General features: G+C 39.7%; 1 protein-coding gene across 1 annotated transcript; it reads right to left on the bottom strand.

Moving 5' to 3' along the window:
- Window positions 1-481: 481 nt before the first annotated feature.
- Window positions 482-1708, bottom strand: LOC138893910 (uncharacterized). Its single transcript, XM_070178576.1, has one exon. The coding sequence runs from the start codon at window positions 1706-1708 to the stop codon at window positions 482-484; it is 1227 nt and encodes a 408-aa protein (XP_070034677.1).
- Window positions 1709-19127: the final 17419 nt, after the last annotated feature.

Raw genomic sequence — 19127 nt, forward strand, 5'->3', positions numbered from 1 at the left:
TATATGGTTGATATATTATGGATAGACGGATAGAATTGTGGGAACATGCTATTTATATAAACAATCCGGTCAACTAGAAATTATAGATAATTTGGATTAATAGGTGTAATTACGAACTCAATAGGATTATTAAACCGACCACAACCCTGGAATCTATATCTCCCTTGGTTACGTGTTTGAATTTCACAAAAGTAGTTGTAATAGAAAAGTTAAACTTTTGATCTTCTTGGACAGTAAGTTGATTTTAGTTTGCTTAGTTGACCATTGATCTAAGTCTCTGTGGGTTCGAAATCCGACTTTCGAGTCTCTGGGGTTGCACGATCCCTTCCTCATCTTCATCGTTGAAAGATAAAGTTCCTTCCGGTATGTTGTCCCGAATTCGTTCCTCCCTAGTGATGGATACTTTGGTGCGTTTCAACATCGGCCCCTGTGGGATATCAACTCCTCCGATGATCATGTTAATGACGTGTTGAGGTTATTCTTATTCTGCATATTTGTTAGAATCCATGTTCCTGAAATAATTCTTGGCTAGGTCGCTCAAGAACTCCCGAAGGTGCCAATTGTTGAATAGACGAGCTACTTCCTCTCTCAACTGTCGACAATCCTCCGTTCTGTGACCATGAGTGCCATGATATTTGCATATCTGGTTAGGATCCCTTTGGGTTGGATCGAACTGTAGGGGTCGATGACATTTGGTATTTTTGATGCGCCCGATAACCAATACAATAGCGGCAACATCGACATTAAAGTTGTATTTCGATAGCCTTGGTGCGTCTTTAGACCTGTGGAGGCCATTTTTGGTCATAAGTCCCCAGATTCTTTGACCTCGGTCGTTCCTCCTTTCGTTTTCCATGGGGTTTCGCCCGGACCTGCTGCTTTTTCGATCTTCGTTATATAGTTGATACCTATCCCTAGTTTGCCTCGGTTCACGATCAATCTCTCTCTTGACGCTGTCGAAGGTTCTGACCGGATAAACAAACCCCGAAGGTCCCCTGAGTTGATCATCTTCGACTCTAATTTTCGACTGATACCGGTTATGCACGTTAGCCCATGTAACAACCGGATGTTCTATTAAGTTCTGCTTCAGCTGCTGTGAAGCCACTGAGCTTTGAATATTAAGTCCCTGAGTAAAAGCTTGAACAACCCAATCATCAGCGATCGGTGGCAGGTCCATCCGTTCCATTTGAAATCGAGATACAAATTCTTTGAGCATTTCATTATCATTTTGCCTCACTTTGAAGAGGTTCGATTTCCTGGTTTCGACCTTGATAGCCCCAGCGTGTTCTTTCACAAAAGAGTCCACAGGCATAACAAATGAGTTAATAGAATTAGGGGGTAAGTTGTGATACCATATCATGGCTCTCTTTGACAAGGTTTCTCCAAATTTCTTCAGTAAGACGGACTCGATCTCATTATCCTCCAAGTCGTTTCCTTTGATAGCGCATGTGTATGTAGTGATTTGCTCGTTTGGGTCAGTCGTTTTATTGTACTTAGGAATCTCAAGCATGCAGAATATTTTGGGGATCGGCTTCGGAGCTGCACTCGGAGGAAAGGGTTTTTGTACGAACTTCCTAGAATCCAGACCCTTCAATATCGGAGGTGCTCTTGGGATTTGGTCTACCCTGGAATTGTAAGTTTTCACCTTTTTGTCGTTAGCCTCGATCTTCTTCTCCCCTGATTCTATCTGTTTTGTCAGCTCCTCAAGCATCTTTATAATTTTGTAGCTAGCCCCTGATTCATGTCCGTTTGACCTTTCTACAACCGATTCATCCTTGCACGTGACTTCCCGGGGAGGATCGGGTGCATGGCTTTGGTTCTGTAACTGAGCTATCGCCGCATGTTAAGCCTGCAACATTTCAAAGATTATTCGTAGGTTGATCCCGTCTCCTTCAACATTTTGTGTGTTCCGAGTTGCCGATCGGGCTCCACCACGAACGCTATTTTCGGGGTCGGTAGGCAAATTTGCATCGATAGCCACATACGAATTAGAGTCAATCGGATCTGCGATCGGAAATCCAGCGGGATCCGCAGGCGGTATCTCGTTACCGGGCGCTATGTTGTTATTTTTACCTTGGTGACCAGACTCGTTGTCAACATGCAGAGGTGCGGATTGAGAGTTTGATATTTTTGTATTTTAGCGTGGAATCAAATACACTTCAAAGAACAAGTGAAAAATAGTGTGTGTTATGCAAATTTGTATCAAATAACCACTATTATCCTTAGCCCCACGGTGGGCGCCGAACTGTTTACCCTCAAAATTGCATAAGAATTGAATTTATAAGTGCTTTTAAGGATAGGTGGATTAATTTGTCACAAAGCGATAGATTGAACTATAAGTAAAGTAAATAATAATAAAGTAAATTCAAACCGTGTGACTTGAACAGTTATATCCTTGAGAAATAGACCTCACTCGAACTGAATATGATCCAAATAATGTCAAATACAGAAGAACATTAGCTTGCAGAAAGAAAATAATATTATAACGCTTTTAGGATGCGTGTTACCATGTGTTTTACAAATAATCAGACTCCCTTTATATAGTAGGGGAGTCCTACTTTAGGTGCAACTCTATATAAGGTAAAAAATCTCATGATTTGCTAATTAAGAGGTTTTATTGATACGTGCTGAGATTCCCGCCGTGATGCGCGACCGGTTACAGATATTTTGGCCTTCTGTTATTTTGGTTTGATGATATTTTCTCGAGCTAATTCGGAGTCGGAGTTAGTTCCGGGGTCACGGACTCGGTAATCTTTGAAGGCGCATGTTCTAACCTCGTACCTAGGTTCAATGGAATCCAGGGTCAATCTTCAATCCATTATGTTTTACCCCCGGTCAGTCATGCAATAGGCGAGCTCGGTTTCTACCGTATACAGGATTCAAAGACAAAATTCACAAACTTAAATGGCTAAAGCAAGTAATTCTCTTTTAAGAAACGAAAAGAAAAAAGTAACCAAAAAAATATAATCTAATCATAAATCAGTGTAATGCCAAAAAAAGGAAAAAAAAACTTTTAATAAGAAATCAAATTTTCTTCAAATAAAAAACTAACAAATGCCCACTAAAAAGGAATTAAATGGTTCAGTCCAAAAATTCATTAAATATATGAGGAAAATACCTTTTTAATAAATATTCAAATTATCTTCCATTCCTAAAATTCACAATATAAGTAAAAAAAATCATCTTAAAGAGAAATCAGATTATCTTCCATTCTTAAAAATATATATATAATATTGTCACGACCCAAAATCCACTATAGGTCGTGATTGCGCCCAATGTCGCCGTTAGGTAAGCCAACGGTGAACTACCAACTTAATTATTTATTTTATTAATTTTGAAATCATGAATCTTATTAGATAAATAAATTAATGCATTAAAAATTGTAGATACATACAATTTAAATAAAATATAAAGTAAAAGTGTGTTAATGTTAAGCAAAACCATAAATGAATTCAAGAACATCCCAAAAACCCGGTGTCACGAGTGCATGAGCGTCTACTAAAAAGTGCAATAATAATACAACATATGTCTAGAATATAAAATAGATAGGATAAAGTAAATAAATAAGATGAAGACTCTGAGGGCTGCAGTGCGTAGCATAGGAAGCAACTCACCATAAAGTCCCCTCAGAAGTTGCGCCTACGCGCCATGATGACCACCAAATGAATCTGTCAGATCCTGCATGTGTAGTGCATAAATGTAGCATGAGTACGTAAATCAACGCGTACACAGTAAGTATCTAGCCTAACTCCGGAGAAGTAGTAATGAGGGGTCAACATCGACACTTACTAGTGGTCCAATAAATAAAATGCAGGAATCGTAAGTAGTCATGAAATACAACAGGATCAATAGGACAAGGAACAGTAGATAACGAAATTCGTTAGCAAAATATCATCAGTTTAAAAATCCCCAAGTACCACATGCCATCTCAATAGTTAAGAACCATCAACTAAATATCCGATCATAGGTTATAAAGAGAGTATTATGAAATTTTCAAGTTCAACCAAGAGGGTAATCTCATGGGTATTCGGACTCCTAGCGATTTTACGCACGAATTATGCCGAGGTCGTTCGGCCCGATCTATATAGTCGTGTACATACACTGCCGAGGTCATATGACCCGATCCATGGATGCATCTCATATATACATATATTGCTGAGGCATTCGGCTCGATCCCAAGGAAGAGAAGAAACTTATCGAATTACGGGCTACGTGTTTGCAATATAAGAACGGGAACGTAAAGTAATCATGACTTTTACCAATTTTTGAATATCTTGCCAACAACTCAAGGTAATGAGATTCGATCAAAACATGATCTCTAATAACATTTCATTTATAAGTCTTAGGTAATTAAACTAACAAGTTGAATTCAGATAATACAAATATTGCATGATAAAATTCTAAATCTACCCGGACATAAACATGATAATAGCTACGTACGAACTCTCGTTACCTCGTGCGTACATGGCCCCTACAATAAGTAGTACATAACAAATACACACCTACGGGGTAGCAAAATTTGCACATCCATGGCTACCAATCATACTATTAGTGTGATGCAAATCAAGAATCTGTAAATAAACACACAATGCCTATTCCACAGAACACCATTCTCAGGAAAGACAAAAATAATGCCAGCATACTCTAAACATCTGAAATCTCTCCCCAACTCTTCCGAGCTCGTGACATTCCTGTCAAAGCTGGGTCGCAACCTTGGATCCTCAATTCCAATCCCATACCGCTCACTGCACTTATCATGCTGCTAGACGAGAGTTCAAGAATTTCATCATATCTCCGGAACCACCAGTAGAATAAACACTTCATTGGCTAGAGCCTTTCACTTAACTCATCTCAATATAAGAATTGCAACACACAACCAACTCCCCATATCCGCAAAAGACGCGGAACTCAAGTTGTGGTCTGAACTGCCATAACTCTTCTGAGACCCATTTACACATGACAGAACCATAAGAATCAAATACCTCCAAATCAATCAAATCACGGAGGCTGTCAAGAGCACACGTACAGCCACAAATCATCTCTGTAGTCTTACCACACCGAAGGAACTGACCATTCCCTTAACCATGCGGATTCAAACCACTACTAACTGACTCAACTTTTTTCCAATTTACACTTGACTTGATTTTGAAATAATAATTCTATTCAAACACATAACAGACCTCAAATAACACTCATCCCGAGTGACCCAAATCACAAGACCACATCGTCTCAATACCCATAAGCCATCTCATACCCTCCTCGTGCACTCAATAGTACCCCCAACTGATACACCCATTCTGAAGGACCTCCTGCGACTCCGTAGCTGTTTCTCCCTTTTCTCCAATACTGCACCGCAAACCCAATGATAACATAGAATTCCCCAAGTATCCTTCACACTCTGCTGTAAAACCAATCCTCACCCTTAGACACCCTACTTTAATTCTTGAACCCACTAGAACCATTTTTGAAAGTCACCCACTCTGACCTGGTCCCGAATATAACCAAACTCTAGTGTTCTGTTAGCACATGAACACTCCTAAAGAAGTAAACAAATGCATTCTTTTCCTTGTATATCACATCCTCAAAAAGCATAAACTCCGAGTCATCCCAACATCTGCACATGAACCGATAAGGTGAAATGTAGCACACGTACATCAAATTTCCTGCCCGAAATACCCTATATGTTTCTCCCTTTAGTCATAACTGATCCACCAACGTACCGATAACCAAAACTGTAAGGCACATAACCACGTGACCCATTCATAGGCGGTAGACTCCCCCTCTTAGCTTTATGCTACAATCACACAAATCAAGAACCCACATTAACTCCTCCTTCTCAGTTACCATGATCTTGCACCGTCAAGCTGCCAAATTTCTCGCATTCTCCTGTCAAACTTTTCATAAAACATTCCGAGTTATTAGCCACAATCTCACATTCGACCTCCTGACAGTCGTACCATCTTCTTCAAGTGATCCAAGCTCATATCACAGTACATGCCTCCCACTGGGTAGCAAGTAAAACTTTTTGTAGAAACTTCATCAAAATCACGCAACCGCTAACCTGCTTAAAAAAGATAGCCCATATGTGTAATTCCACATCGACATCTTCCAACGACATTGCTCTTGTTACAACTACAAAAAAATCAGAAAACCCTCTTGAGCCCATGCCCGTCCACCAGCTGTAAGAGTCCATTCATTCCCCATTAGCATCAACTGCAGGTCCAACAATACGTTCCAAAACTCGATGTCATGTTGCATCCCAAAACGGTAATCAAGCTTTCACACCCCTCTTTATTCAACACAAACTCCTTTATGTCATATTCAACCTCCCTCAGTACAGTAGCCACCATCCAAAATAACATTTATAGACTTAGTCATCGTCCACCATGATCCCCAAATCTCTCTAATCTTTCTCGAAACATGTGGCTATCCAACCACAGAATCCATACGCTACTCAGCCACTCCTATTTCGATTAAACCATGTCCTTAAGCAACTTCTCGACCTCTATTTCTCATACTTGACATGCTAAAATAATAATGATTATTACCAATTTTCGAATATCTTGCCAACCACTCAAGGTAACGAGATTCTATCTAACATGATCTCTAATCACATTTAATTTATAAGTCTTAGGTAATTAAACTAACAAGTTAAATTCCAGATAATACAAATATTGCATGATAAAGTCCTAAGTCTACCCGAACATAAACATGATATTAGCTACGTACGGAATCTCGTCACCTCATGCGTACATGGCCCCCACAATAAGTAGCACATAACAAATACACACCTATGAGGTAGTTTCCCCCACACAAGGTTATACAGGAGACTTTCCTCGCTCTGAAGTTCCATAACTGGCTCCAATGCCCCTCTAACACCTCAAACCAATGCCCGTCAATCCCAAACTAGTCAATCAATGTGAAATCAATCAAAATATACTCCAAATGCTTATGATTTAACAATTTATAACAATTTCCAACTCTACTCGAAAAGTCAACATAATCAACACTCGGGCCCACGTGCCCGGATTCCAAAAATATTCGAGAATAAATATTACCCATAACAGTACTAACTCAAATATATAATTTATTCTTAATTCCATGGCCAATTTCGTGGTCAAAATCCCAAAATACCAAATTCTAGGTTTTCTTTCAAAATCTCACAATTTCTACCAATTTCCATGTTTAAATCCTTGTAGAATCCATGTAATGTAACTTACAATATGTGGGAATTACTTACCTTGCCATAGATGATGAAAATCTACCCTTGAAGAGCTTCAAAAATTGCCCAAACCATGTGAGAAGGGGAAGAAATGAGCCAAAACCCGAAATAAATTGAACTTTGCCCAGGCAATCGCGATCTCGGAAGCCCCATCGCGATCGCGAAGTTTAAAATTACTGCTGCCCAAATTTAATCTATGTGTTCCGACAACCAGGTCGCGTTTGCTAAGCCTTCAGATCCTACTGCTTTGCATTCGCGGTAAAAGCGCCGCATTTGCGAAGAATTAACGGCTCCAGGTCCCCTGGCTTCCTATATTTCTATGCGTTCGCGACTCCCTGTTGCGTTCGCAAAGGGTAACCCAACTCTTTCTCCGTGTTCGCGACCTCTTCGTCGCGTTCACAATGAACACTTCCCAACAGACCAAAAATTCTTCTTCGCGATCGCGAAGCACGACGCCAGCACAAGCAACCATCAACATCAAAACACCCAAACTTGGTCCGAAACCACCCCGAATCACACCTGAGGCCCCCGGGACCCCGTCCAATCACATCAACAAGTCCCAATACCCTATACAAACTTATCCATAGGCTCGAAACACACGAATAAAATCAAAATCATGAATCGACGATCAAAGTCCTTCTTTCAACTTTTAAATATTCAAACTTCGACGAACGCGTTCGAATCATATCTAAACATTGCAGAATGACGCCAAACTTTACGTACAAGTCATAAATCATGATACAAACCTATTACAAGGCTCGAAATCCCATAAGCATTGCAACACACGACCAACTCCCCATATCCGAAAAAGACGCGGAACTCAAGTTGTGGTCTAAACTGCCATAACTCTTCCGGGACTCATTTACACATGACGGAACATCAGAATAAAATACCTCCTAATCAATCAAATCATGAAGGCTGTCAAGCCCGCACGTAGCCACAAATCATCTGTATAGTGTTAGCACACTGAAGGAACTGACCCTTCCCTTAACAATGCTAATTCAAACCACTACTAACTAACTCAACTTCTTCCAATTTACTCTTGACTTGCCTTTGAAATAATAAATCTATTCAAACACATAACGGACCTCAAAAAACACTCATCCCGAGTGACCCATATCACAAGACCACATCGTCTCAATAGCCATAAGCCATCTTATACCCTCCTTGTGCACTCAATAGTACCCCCAACTAATACACCCGTTCTGAAGGACCTCGTGCGAATCCGAAGCTGTTTCTCCCATTTCTCCAATACCGCACCATAACCCCGATAATAACATAGAAATTCCCCAAGTATCCTTCACACTCTGCTGTAAACCCAGTCCTCACCCTTAGAAACCGCACTTTAATTCTTGAACCCTCTAGAACCATTTTTGAGAGTCACCCACTCTGACCTGGTCCCGAATATAACCAAACTCTAGCGCTTTGTTAGCACATGAACACTCCCAAAGAAGCAACCAGATGCATTCTTTTTCTTGTACATCACATCCCCAAGAAGCATAAACTCTGAGTCATCCCAACATCTCCACACGAACCAATAAGGTGAAATGTAGCACACGTACATCAAATTTCCTGCCCGAAATACCCTTGATGTTTCTCCCCTTAGTCATAACTGATCCACCAATGTACCGATAATCGAAACTGCAAGGCACATAACCATGTGACACATTCATAGGAGGTAGACTCCCCCACTTAGGTTTACACTACAATCACACAAATCTAGAACCCATATTAACTCCTCCTTCTCAGTTACCATGATCTAGAACCGTTAACCCACCAAATTTCTCGCAATCTCCTATCAAACTTTTCATAAAACATTATGAGTTATTAGCCACAATCGCACATTAGACCTCCTGGTAGTCGTACCATCTTCTTTAAGCGATCAAAGCTCACATCACAGTACATGCCTCCCACCGGGTAGAAAGTAGAACTCTTCGTAGGAACTTTATCAAAATCACGCAACCGCTAACCTGCTCACAGGAGATATCCCACCTGTGTAATTCCACATCGACATCTTACAACGACATTGCTCTGGTTACAACTACCACAAAATCAGTAAACCCTCTTGAGCCCATGCTCGTCCACTAGCTGTAAGAGTCCATTCATTCCTCATTAGCATCAACTGCAGGTCCAGCAATACGTTCCAAAACTCAAAGTCATGTTGCATCCCAAAATGGTAATCAAGCTTTCACACCCCTCTTTATTCCAAGCAAACTCCTTTCCGTCATATTCAACCTCCCTCAGTACAGTAGCCACCATCCAAAATGAGATTTACAGACTTAGTCATTGTCCACCATGATCCCCAAATCGCTTTAAACTTTCTCAAAGCACGTGGCTATCCTACCATAAAATCCATACGCTACTTTGTCACTCCCACTACGGTTAAACCATCTCCTTAAGCAACTTCTCGGCCTCTACTGCTCATACTTGACTTGCTAGCAATTCAACCACCGCGAGACACCTCCCACCATGTCCCTCCTACTCCTTCGCTGCCAAAATACTACCTCAATTCATAATTCATCTTTGTAGCTCCTGAATGGATAAACTGCCACCAACTCTGAGCCTCCATAAAGATCATCTCTCTCAAGCCATGAACATTAGAAACAACAATTTGACTCTGAAGCTGCCCTATACCGCCATCTCTAATAACCGCTGCTCAGGCACCATCCCATAACACCCTGCCCCAGAGGTAATTCAAAGAAGACCATAACACCAAGGAGACTTAATGCGTTCCAACAAGGACGATGACACTACATCACAAATGAGAATTCCGCAATGTCCGAAAATATCAAGTCTCACTACATCGTCAAACAAGGCCTGAACACCCATAGTCCGATTGCCTTTCCTCCACTGGAATTAAATGCCGAACCTCTAAACCATGAACCGAATAATCCTCCTTTCGAGTCATTCATTGCTGTGGCACGTAAATAAGCACTCTACCATATACACCAATACTGCGCGATAACAACGCATGAGCATCATAATACACTATGCATAGCCTCAAAACCGTAGGCAACACTAACAGTAGGCTGAAACAACTGAACACTCTTCCATAAGGCGACGATAATAGCCTTCCCGAATATACAAGGAGAAATATCCTGCACCACATCTGCAGTACCACTACCACTACCACTCCTCGATACCCAATTGATAACAAGCACTCATCATCGTATAAGAATGAGTAGGAAAGAAATGAAGGTATAAGCTTCAATGGAATCAAATTACACGACGAGGAATCAAAAAGGGAAGTGCTCCTAATAGCCTTGTAGCCTCTCGAAGATAAGTACAGACGTCTCCGTACTGATTCGCAAGACTCTACTAGACTCGCTCATGACTCGTGAGACCCAAGTGAATCTAGAACTCTGATACTAAGCTGTCACGATTCAAAACCCACTATAGGTCCTGATGGCACCCAACGCCGTCGTTATGCAAGCCAACGGTGAACTGCCAACTTAATTATTCATTTTATTAATTTTGATATCATGAATCTTATTAGATAAAGAAGTTAATGCATTAAAAATCATAGATACATACAATTTAAATAAAATATAAAGTAAAAGCGTGTCAATGTTAAGCAAAATCATAAACGAATTCTAGAATAACCCCAAAACCTGGTGTTACTAGTGCATGATCGTCTACTAAAAAGTGCAATAATAATACAACATCTATTTGGAATATAAAATAGACATGATAAAGGAAATAAATAAAATGAAGACTCTGAGGACTGCGGTGTGTAGCATAGGAAGCAACTCACTGTAAATTCCCCTCAGTAGTTGCGCCTACACGCCGGGTTGACCACCAAATGAATCTGTCAGATCCTGCACGTGTAGTGCAGAAGTGTAGCATGAATAAGTAAATTAATACGTAACCAGTAAGTATCTAGCCTAACTCCGGAGAAGTAGTGATGAGGGGTCGACATCGACACTTACTAGTGGTCCAATAAATAAAATGTAAAAATCGTAAGCAGGCATTAAATACAATAGGATCAATAGGATAAGCAACAATGGATAACGAAATCCGTTAGCAAACTATCATTAGTTTAAAAAATTCCAAGTGCCACATGCCATCTCAACGAGTAAGAACCATCAACTAGATATCCAATCTTAGGTTATAAAGAGAGAATCATGAAATTTCCAAGTTCAACCAAGGGGTTAATCTCGTGGGTATTCAAACTCCTAGCTATTTTACGCACGAATTATGCCTAGGTCGTTCGGCCCGATCTATATAGTTGTGTACATAAACTGCCGAGGTCTTATGACCCGATCCATGGATGCATCTCATATATACATACATTGCCGAGGCGTTCGGCCTGATCCCCAGGAAGAGAAGAAACTTATTGAATTACGAATTACGTGTTTGCAATATAAGAACGGGAACGTAAAGTAATCATGACTTTTACCAATTTTCGCATATATTGCCAACAACTCAAGGTAATGAGATTCGATCTAATATGATCTCTAATCACATTTCATTTATAAGTCTTAGATAATTAAACTAACAAGTTGAATTTAGATAATACAAATAATGCATGATAAAGTCCTAAGTCTACCCGGACATAAACATGATATTAGCTACGTACGGACTTTCGTCACCTCGTGCGTATATGACCCCCACAACAAGTAGCACATAACAAATACACACCTACGGGGTAGTTGCCCCCTCACAAGGTTATACATGAGATTTACTTCGTTCCGAAGTTTCATATCCGGCTCCAAAGCCCCTCTAACACCTCAAACCAATGCCCGTAGATCCGAAACTACTCAATCAATGTGAAATCAATCAAAATATACTCCAAATGCTTATAATTTAACAATTTATAATAATTCCCAACTTCGCTCAAAAAGCCAACAAAGTCAACCCTTGGGCCCACATGCCCGGATTCCGAAACATTTCAAAAATAAATATTACTCATAATACCACGAATTCAAATATATAATTTATTCCCAATTTCATGGCCAATTTCATGGTCAAAATCCGAAAATATCAAATTCTAGGTTTTCTTTCAAAATCTCACAATTTCTACCAATTTCCATGTTTAAATCCTTGTTGAATCCATGTAATTAACTTACAATATGTGAGAATTACTTACCTTGCCATAGATGATGAAAATCTCCCCTTGAAGAGCTCCAAAAATCGCCCAAAAAGCATGTGAGAAGGGGAAGAAATGAGCCAAAACCCGAAATAAATTGAAGTGTGCCACGCTTTTCCTCTTCACGATTGCGGAAGCCCCATCGCGATCGCGAAGGCCAAAAATACTATTGCTCAAATTTACTCTACGCGTTCGCGACCACCAGGTTGCATTTGCGAAGCCTTTAGATTCTATTGCTTCGCGTTTGCGGTAAAAGCGCCGCGTTCGCGAAGGCTTAACGGCTACAAGTCCCCCGACTCCCCATCCTTCTACGCGTTCGCGACTCTCTGTCGGGTTCGCGAAGGGTAACCCAGCTCCTTCTCCGCGTTGCGACCTCTTCATCGCGTTCGCGATGAACACTTCCCAATTGACCAAAAATCCTTCTTCGTGATCGCGAAGCACGACACCAGCAGCATCAAAACACTCAAACTTGGTCCGAAACCACCCTGAATCACACTCGAGGCCCCCGGGACCCTGTCCAATCATACCAACAAGTCCCAATACTTTATCCAAACTTATCGAAAGGCTCGAAACACCATGAATAGCATCAAAATCATGAATTGACGATCAAAATCCTTCTTTCAACGTTCAAACATTCAAACTTCGACGAACGCATCCGAATCATATCTAACCATTCCGGAATGACGCCAAACTTTACTTATAAGTCATCAATCACGATACAAACCTATTTCAAGGCCCGGAATCCCAAATGGACATCAATAACATCAAATTTCACTTCAAATCAAACTTAGGAGCTTCTAAAACTTTCAAAATGCCAACTTTCCATAATAAGCGTCGAAATGTTCCCGGATCACCCGATACTCATCCTAAACAAACGCCCAAATCCGAAATCATCATACGAACCTATTGGAACCTTCAAATCCTGATTTCGAGGTTGTTTACTCAAAAGTCAAACCTTGGTCAACTCTTCCAACTTAAATCTTCCGAATTGAGAATTTTCCTTACGAATGAACTCCGAACTTCCCGAAATTCAATTTCGACCACACGTACAAGTATGTCACAACCCAAATCTTCCTCCGTAGGATGTCGTGATGACACCTAGTCTCTAAGACTAGGTAAGCCTAACACTTACTGAATTAATAGAAGAGTGTGACCAGCAATTAATAATTATGAAATAGAACCTTATTACACAACTTACAATTCCCAAAATCGGTAGTACAAGTCATAAGCTCTACTGAGTTTACTACAAAAACCTCTAAATACAACTGTTTTGAAATAGAGATAAACAATGCAAGTACAATATATAAGGTGACTCTGAGGCCTGTGAACGCAACATCAAGTTTACTTGAGTCTCCACAGCAAGATCCGTACAACTAGCTAGTGATTGACTGACTCCGAATTACCTGGATCTGCACAAAAATGTACAGAAGTGTGGTATGAGTACACTACAGTTGCACTCAGTAAGTATCAAGACTAACCTCAGTGGAGTAGTGACGAGGGATAGCCAAGACACCTACTGGACTAGATAACCTGAACAAGTATACGTATAGGATTAACAGAGTATGATATATCTACAGAACTACGCATAATGACAACAATAATACGGTGCTTGCAATAGTAAATATAAGCAACAATTTGCAACGGGACACCACAAGTAATAACACAGTAGAGTAAGCTGGACACAGTTTAAATCCGGTGAAAAACAAATAAAGGAAAGACAAGTAGCAACTTGATAAGAATAACCGCTTTTGCACCAGGTTTATTCAATAATCCCCACGAGGTACCGAACCTCAAAACTCACACAATTCACGGGTCCCAATTCATGAACCCTAATCACTTGGCATCTTGTGCCCTCATTACAACTGATAACTACACAAACGACTCACGTGCCAATAGAACAAATCTCACATATAAGACAGGTAGACGGAGTACGTACAAATGATTGGTAACATCAGTGTTCATCTTCTTAAACTGATAGGGTGATAAAGTACGTATATGCTTGTGCAAGTGTTCTATCGTAGTTTGGGCCAACGAATAAGAGTAGAGAAAAATGAACGTTACATAAGGAACGATCCCCACAATTTGCACCAAGTAAAACTCATAGAGGTTAGGCATGCCACTACAAAATATCAACAACAACAATGCCCCCAGGCCATCACAAGTCATCACAAATCAATCCCCGACATAGCCCACTTTGTCTCGCCACGTGCGCAATAATAAAGTAAATGCCCGCCTTGTCTCGCCGCACGCGCATAATAATATTCCCACCTTGTCTCGCCACATGCGCCTTGTCACGCCGCATGTGAATATATCAATAGTAACAATAGCATGGCAGAAATCTCGTGCAAACACCCGAACAAACCTCCCAACAATAACACGTGCCAAAAACACAATATCACGATAGAATGACTTTCACAACATGTACCCATATACCATAATATTTCATCTAAGTAGTGTCAATACCACAACCGTGCATAGCCCTCGACTCAACAAACTGAGTACAACAACAACAACAATAACAATAACACGAGACTATGGCAAGTAAATCACTCAAGAGCTTTGGATCACAACGAAGCAGTAGAACGAGCTCACAAAGAATAAACACAATAGGAAATACTAGTTTCAATAAGAATAGCTCAACAAGGGAGAAATGATATGTAACAGATGATTCCACAAAAGTACAATCCGACATCAAGGGAGATAACATGAGTCAATAATTCCAAATAAGGACGAGGCCACTACGATCAAGGATGACTAACTTCATTTAGGGTTGAGCAATTACGAAAGAGGTACAACAAATTCAATTAAGGATAAGCAATTAGGAAAGGATAGCGTGGCAATCGAGGAGACAACAACTACAATTAAGGCACACAAGAGTCAAGTAGAGGTGAAACTAGTAAATGGGGAACATAACAAAACAACTTCATATATAATGAACATAAGAACCTAAGAGCCCTAAAAGGTCAACTTTTCACACATAAGCCCGAGCACGTACTCGTCACCTAGTATACACGGACTTCACATGACACAATTAGCATCGAAAATTCAATACCTAAGGGGTAGTTTTCCCCACACAAAGTTAGGCAAGATACTTACCTCAAACCACACTTAATCAATTAATTAGTAGGCCTTTTCCCTCAATTTCCAACTCCGAACGACTTGAATCTAGCCAAAATAATTTCATACTATAATTATAACTATAGGAAACTAATTTAAATAATGAAATAATGATCTTAGCTAAGAATTAAAAAATTACTCCAAAAAGTCGACTCGGGCTCGCGTCTCGGAACCCGACCAAAAATTACAAAAACCGAACACCTATTCGATAACGAGTCAAACCATGCAAGAATTACCAAATTCCGTCGACCTCCAAATCTTAAATTTTCGTTTTTGAAGAGTTTTACAAAAATCCCAATTTCTTCCGTTAAAACTTGAATTAAACGATGAATATAACCGTGGATTTATAAAATATAATCACTTTCGAATATAGGACACTTACCCAAGTCGAAGTTGTAAAACAATCCTCAAAATCGCCCAAGAACCGAGCTCCTAAAATCCCAATCGAAAATGAAGAAATGACCATTTTTGGGTCGTTATGTTTCTGCCCAGTTTTCGCTTCTGCGAAGCCACTTTTGCGAGACCTATCTCGCTTCTGTGAAAGACCATTGCCAGGTGAAGCCTCGCACCTACGGACATGGCTCCGCTTATGCTCAACCGCAGGTGCGGCTGGAGTTGTGCTTCTGCGCTGCTGTCCACTTCTGCAGTCACGCAGGTGCGGGAAATTCTTCGCACCTGCGACCTCTGCCCAGTCCAGCCATCCTCGCTTCTGCGACGTCACTTCTGCGGAGCGCAAAAGCGATTGCACCATCAATCAAAATTTCAGCATTTCCTTAAGTTCAAAAATAGATCCGTTAACCATTCAAAATCGAGGCCCAAAATATACCAACACGTCCCAAAATACAATACGAACTTAGTCGAGGCCTCAAACCGCATTATACAACGTCGAAACTACGAATCTTACCTCGAATCGAACTTATAAAATTCCAAGTCTTCCAACTGCCAAACTCGTACCGAAACATACCAAATCAACCCGGAATGACATTAAATTTTTTATGCAAGTTCCAAATGACATAACAGAGCTAATCCAACTCTCATAGATCAAAATTCGACCCCGATATCACCCAAGTCAACTCTCGGTCAAACCCCTCAACTTTTCAAAAACTTCAACTTTCTAATTTTCGCTGAAATACTTCAAATTACCTTACGGACCTCCAAATCCAAATCCGGATGCACACCTAAGTCCATAATCGCCATACAAAACTATTAGAACCATAAAAATTTTATTCCGGAGTCATCTACATAAAAGTCAAATTCCTGTCAACTCTTACCGCTTAAGCTTCTAAAACACGAATCCTTCTTCCACATCAATCCCGAATCACCCGAAGTCTGAACTCGACTACGCACGCACGTCATAACATTTAATACGGAGCTGCTCGAAACCTTATGCTGCCGAACGGGACCTTAAATTCTCAAAACGACCGGTCGGGTCGTTACAAGGTCATAAAATATGAAGTGAAGCTATTCAAGGCCTCATACCGCCGAACGACTCGCTAGAGCTTAAAACGACTGGTCGGGTCGTTACAAATATCACATAAATACAAAAGTAAAATATCTTTCAAGTAGCAATCGATAGTGAGCAAGATGTATAATATATGATCATTAATTTCAATAAAAACCAAGACATTATCTACAAGTAAGGTATTCCCTAATTTTTGATAGACATGATTATTCTATCAAAAGAGCTAAAAACTCTCAAATATCTAGGCCAAATAAGCACATTAGGTTTAGAGATAGGTCACTGAACTCTCCATTCTGTTCGGTGAATAAAATTTATTTATGAATAGTGAACACTGTGGACGAAATCATGAAAATCAGGTGCAAGATTCAACAAATTGTAATTAACTATATAGTTCTGTGTCCATAAGTTAAAAAAGCAACGCTATTGATAATATTGCTAAAACCTTTGTTACACGAAGCAGATTCTTACTCTGATTTTTTTATTGCAATGTTACTTTCTTTTATTTTTTTCTTGCAGATCAAGGTGAGTTCAAGTGCTTTTCACATGACAATTTTTTTATTTTTTATTTTACATGTAAATGGGGCTATTCTGTAAGGTGGAAAGAAAATTGAAATGTTGAACATGTTGTTTAGAGTTTATGGAGAATGACTGAATCATGCTCACTATAAGAGAAATCTAGGATTTTCATTTAGTTTGGGACCTGTAAAAAATTAGTAGGTGTGTGTGTTTGACTATATTGGATTATTCAATCTTACTTATTTGTTCTAATACTTTTTTTATTGTTTTAATGAAAAATAAATAATGTGCTTTTCTTATGGCTTTTCGCTTTTAGTCCCATCATTGTTTTTTCCAATCCGCTAAACTATAAGCATCATAGCAACACTGGTAATACTTTGCTATCTCTTTATTTTAGATTTTTGTTGTTTAACATTCAATATTTTATTCATTGTTTGATATTACTTTTTTATTTATATACTTCTATTTTTCTTCCTTTATCACATTTTATTTTCTTGACTCTAATATAAAAACATATTTAAGTTTCATTTATAATGTTATGGAGGAATGGTATAAAGTATTAGATACTTCCAACTACAGTTTTATATGGCTTGGGCTTGAAAAACTCTTTACATGGTTTTTTAACTGAAAGAAAATTGTGACGACCAGATAAGTCGTTTTGATTACTACCCTTAATTTTCGTGTTTCGAGACCTCATAGCTTTATTTGATATTTATTGGTTTGCGTGCGTGGTCCGTGTTATTTTTTGAAAAGCTTTTACATAAAATTTTGAAAAATGTGATTTTTGACTTGAGGTTTGAGTTGACCATTGTCAACGTTTTTGGTAAATGACCTCGGATCGGTATTTTAATAATTCCAGTAGGTTCGCATGATATTTTTGAACATGTACATATGCTTGATTAGGGTTACGGGTGACCCGAGCGCGTTTCAGTGCATTATGTGAAAGATTGTAAAAAAGCATTTTTAAGTTGAAATCTTGAGTTTTGATGATCAATTCTTGTTATTTGATATTTTTTTTGATGATTTGAGGTATAGAGCAAGTTGGTATGATATCATTTCACTTGTGTGCATGTTCGGATTGGAGCCCGAGGGGCGCAGGTGAGTTTCAAACAAGTTTTGGATGGTTTTGGGACTGCTGGTGCAGGTTGTTGTTGGTGTCAAGTTGCAGGTCTCGCATTTGTGAGAACTTGATCGCATTTGCGAGCCTCACATTTGCGATGTCAGGCTCGCAAATGCGAAGAGGGAGTTGGGTATCGCTGTTGCAATAAATTATTCGTATTTATGGACTGGGATGGTTTCGCATTTTCGATCCTTTTGTCGCTTTTGCGATGATCGGGCTTCTAGGACTTTTTTGCAAATGCGAAGCATGCACCGCATTTGTGATGGCTCGGAACTTTGAAAATGCTAGTGATATGTCGCATTTGCGACTTCTGAGGGTCTGATGCACTTATCGCATTTGCAATCCATATTTTGCAATTGCGGAAATCGCATTTGCGAACAAGAGTTCGCAATTGCGACGTATGCACCTGGGTAAAAGATGAGAAAGTGAGATTTAGCTCATTTTTGTCACGACCCAAAATTCCAACCTGTCGTGATGGCGCCTAACACACTGGCTAGGCAAGCCGAATCTTAACAATAAAGAGTTACAACAACAGAAATTATAGAAATAGCATAAGTTTGAAACCTATATGTAACAAAATACTGCCAATACAAGATAATTTGCC

The sequence above is a fragment of the Nicotiana tomentosiformis genome, chromosome 6 (assembly GCF_000390325.3).
Source record: "Nicotiana tomentosiformis chromosome 6, ASM39032v3, whole genome shotgun sequence".
In the NCBI taxonomy this organism is placed as follows: domain Eukaryota; kingdom Viridiplantae; phylum Streptophyta; class Magnoliopsida; order Solanales; family Solanaceae; genus Nicotiana; species Nicotiana tomentosiformis.

Bases quoted from the DNA above. Each gene is read 5' to 3' on its own strand.
- LOC138893910 (XM_070178576.1), bottom strand. From the start codon at position 1,708: ATGCTTGAGGAGCTGACAAAACAGATAGAATCAGGGGAGAAGAAGATC.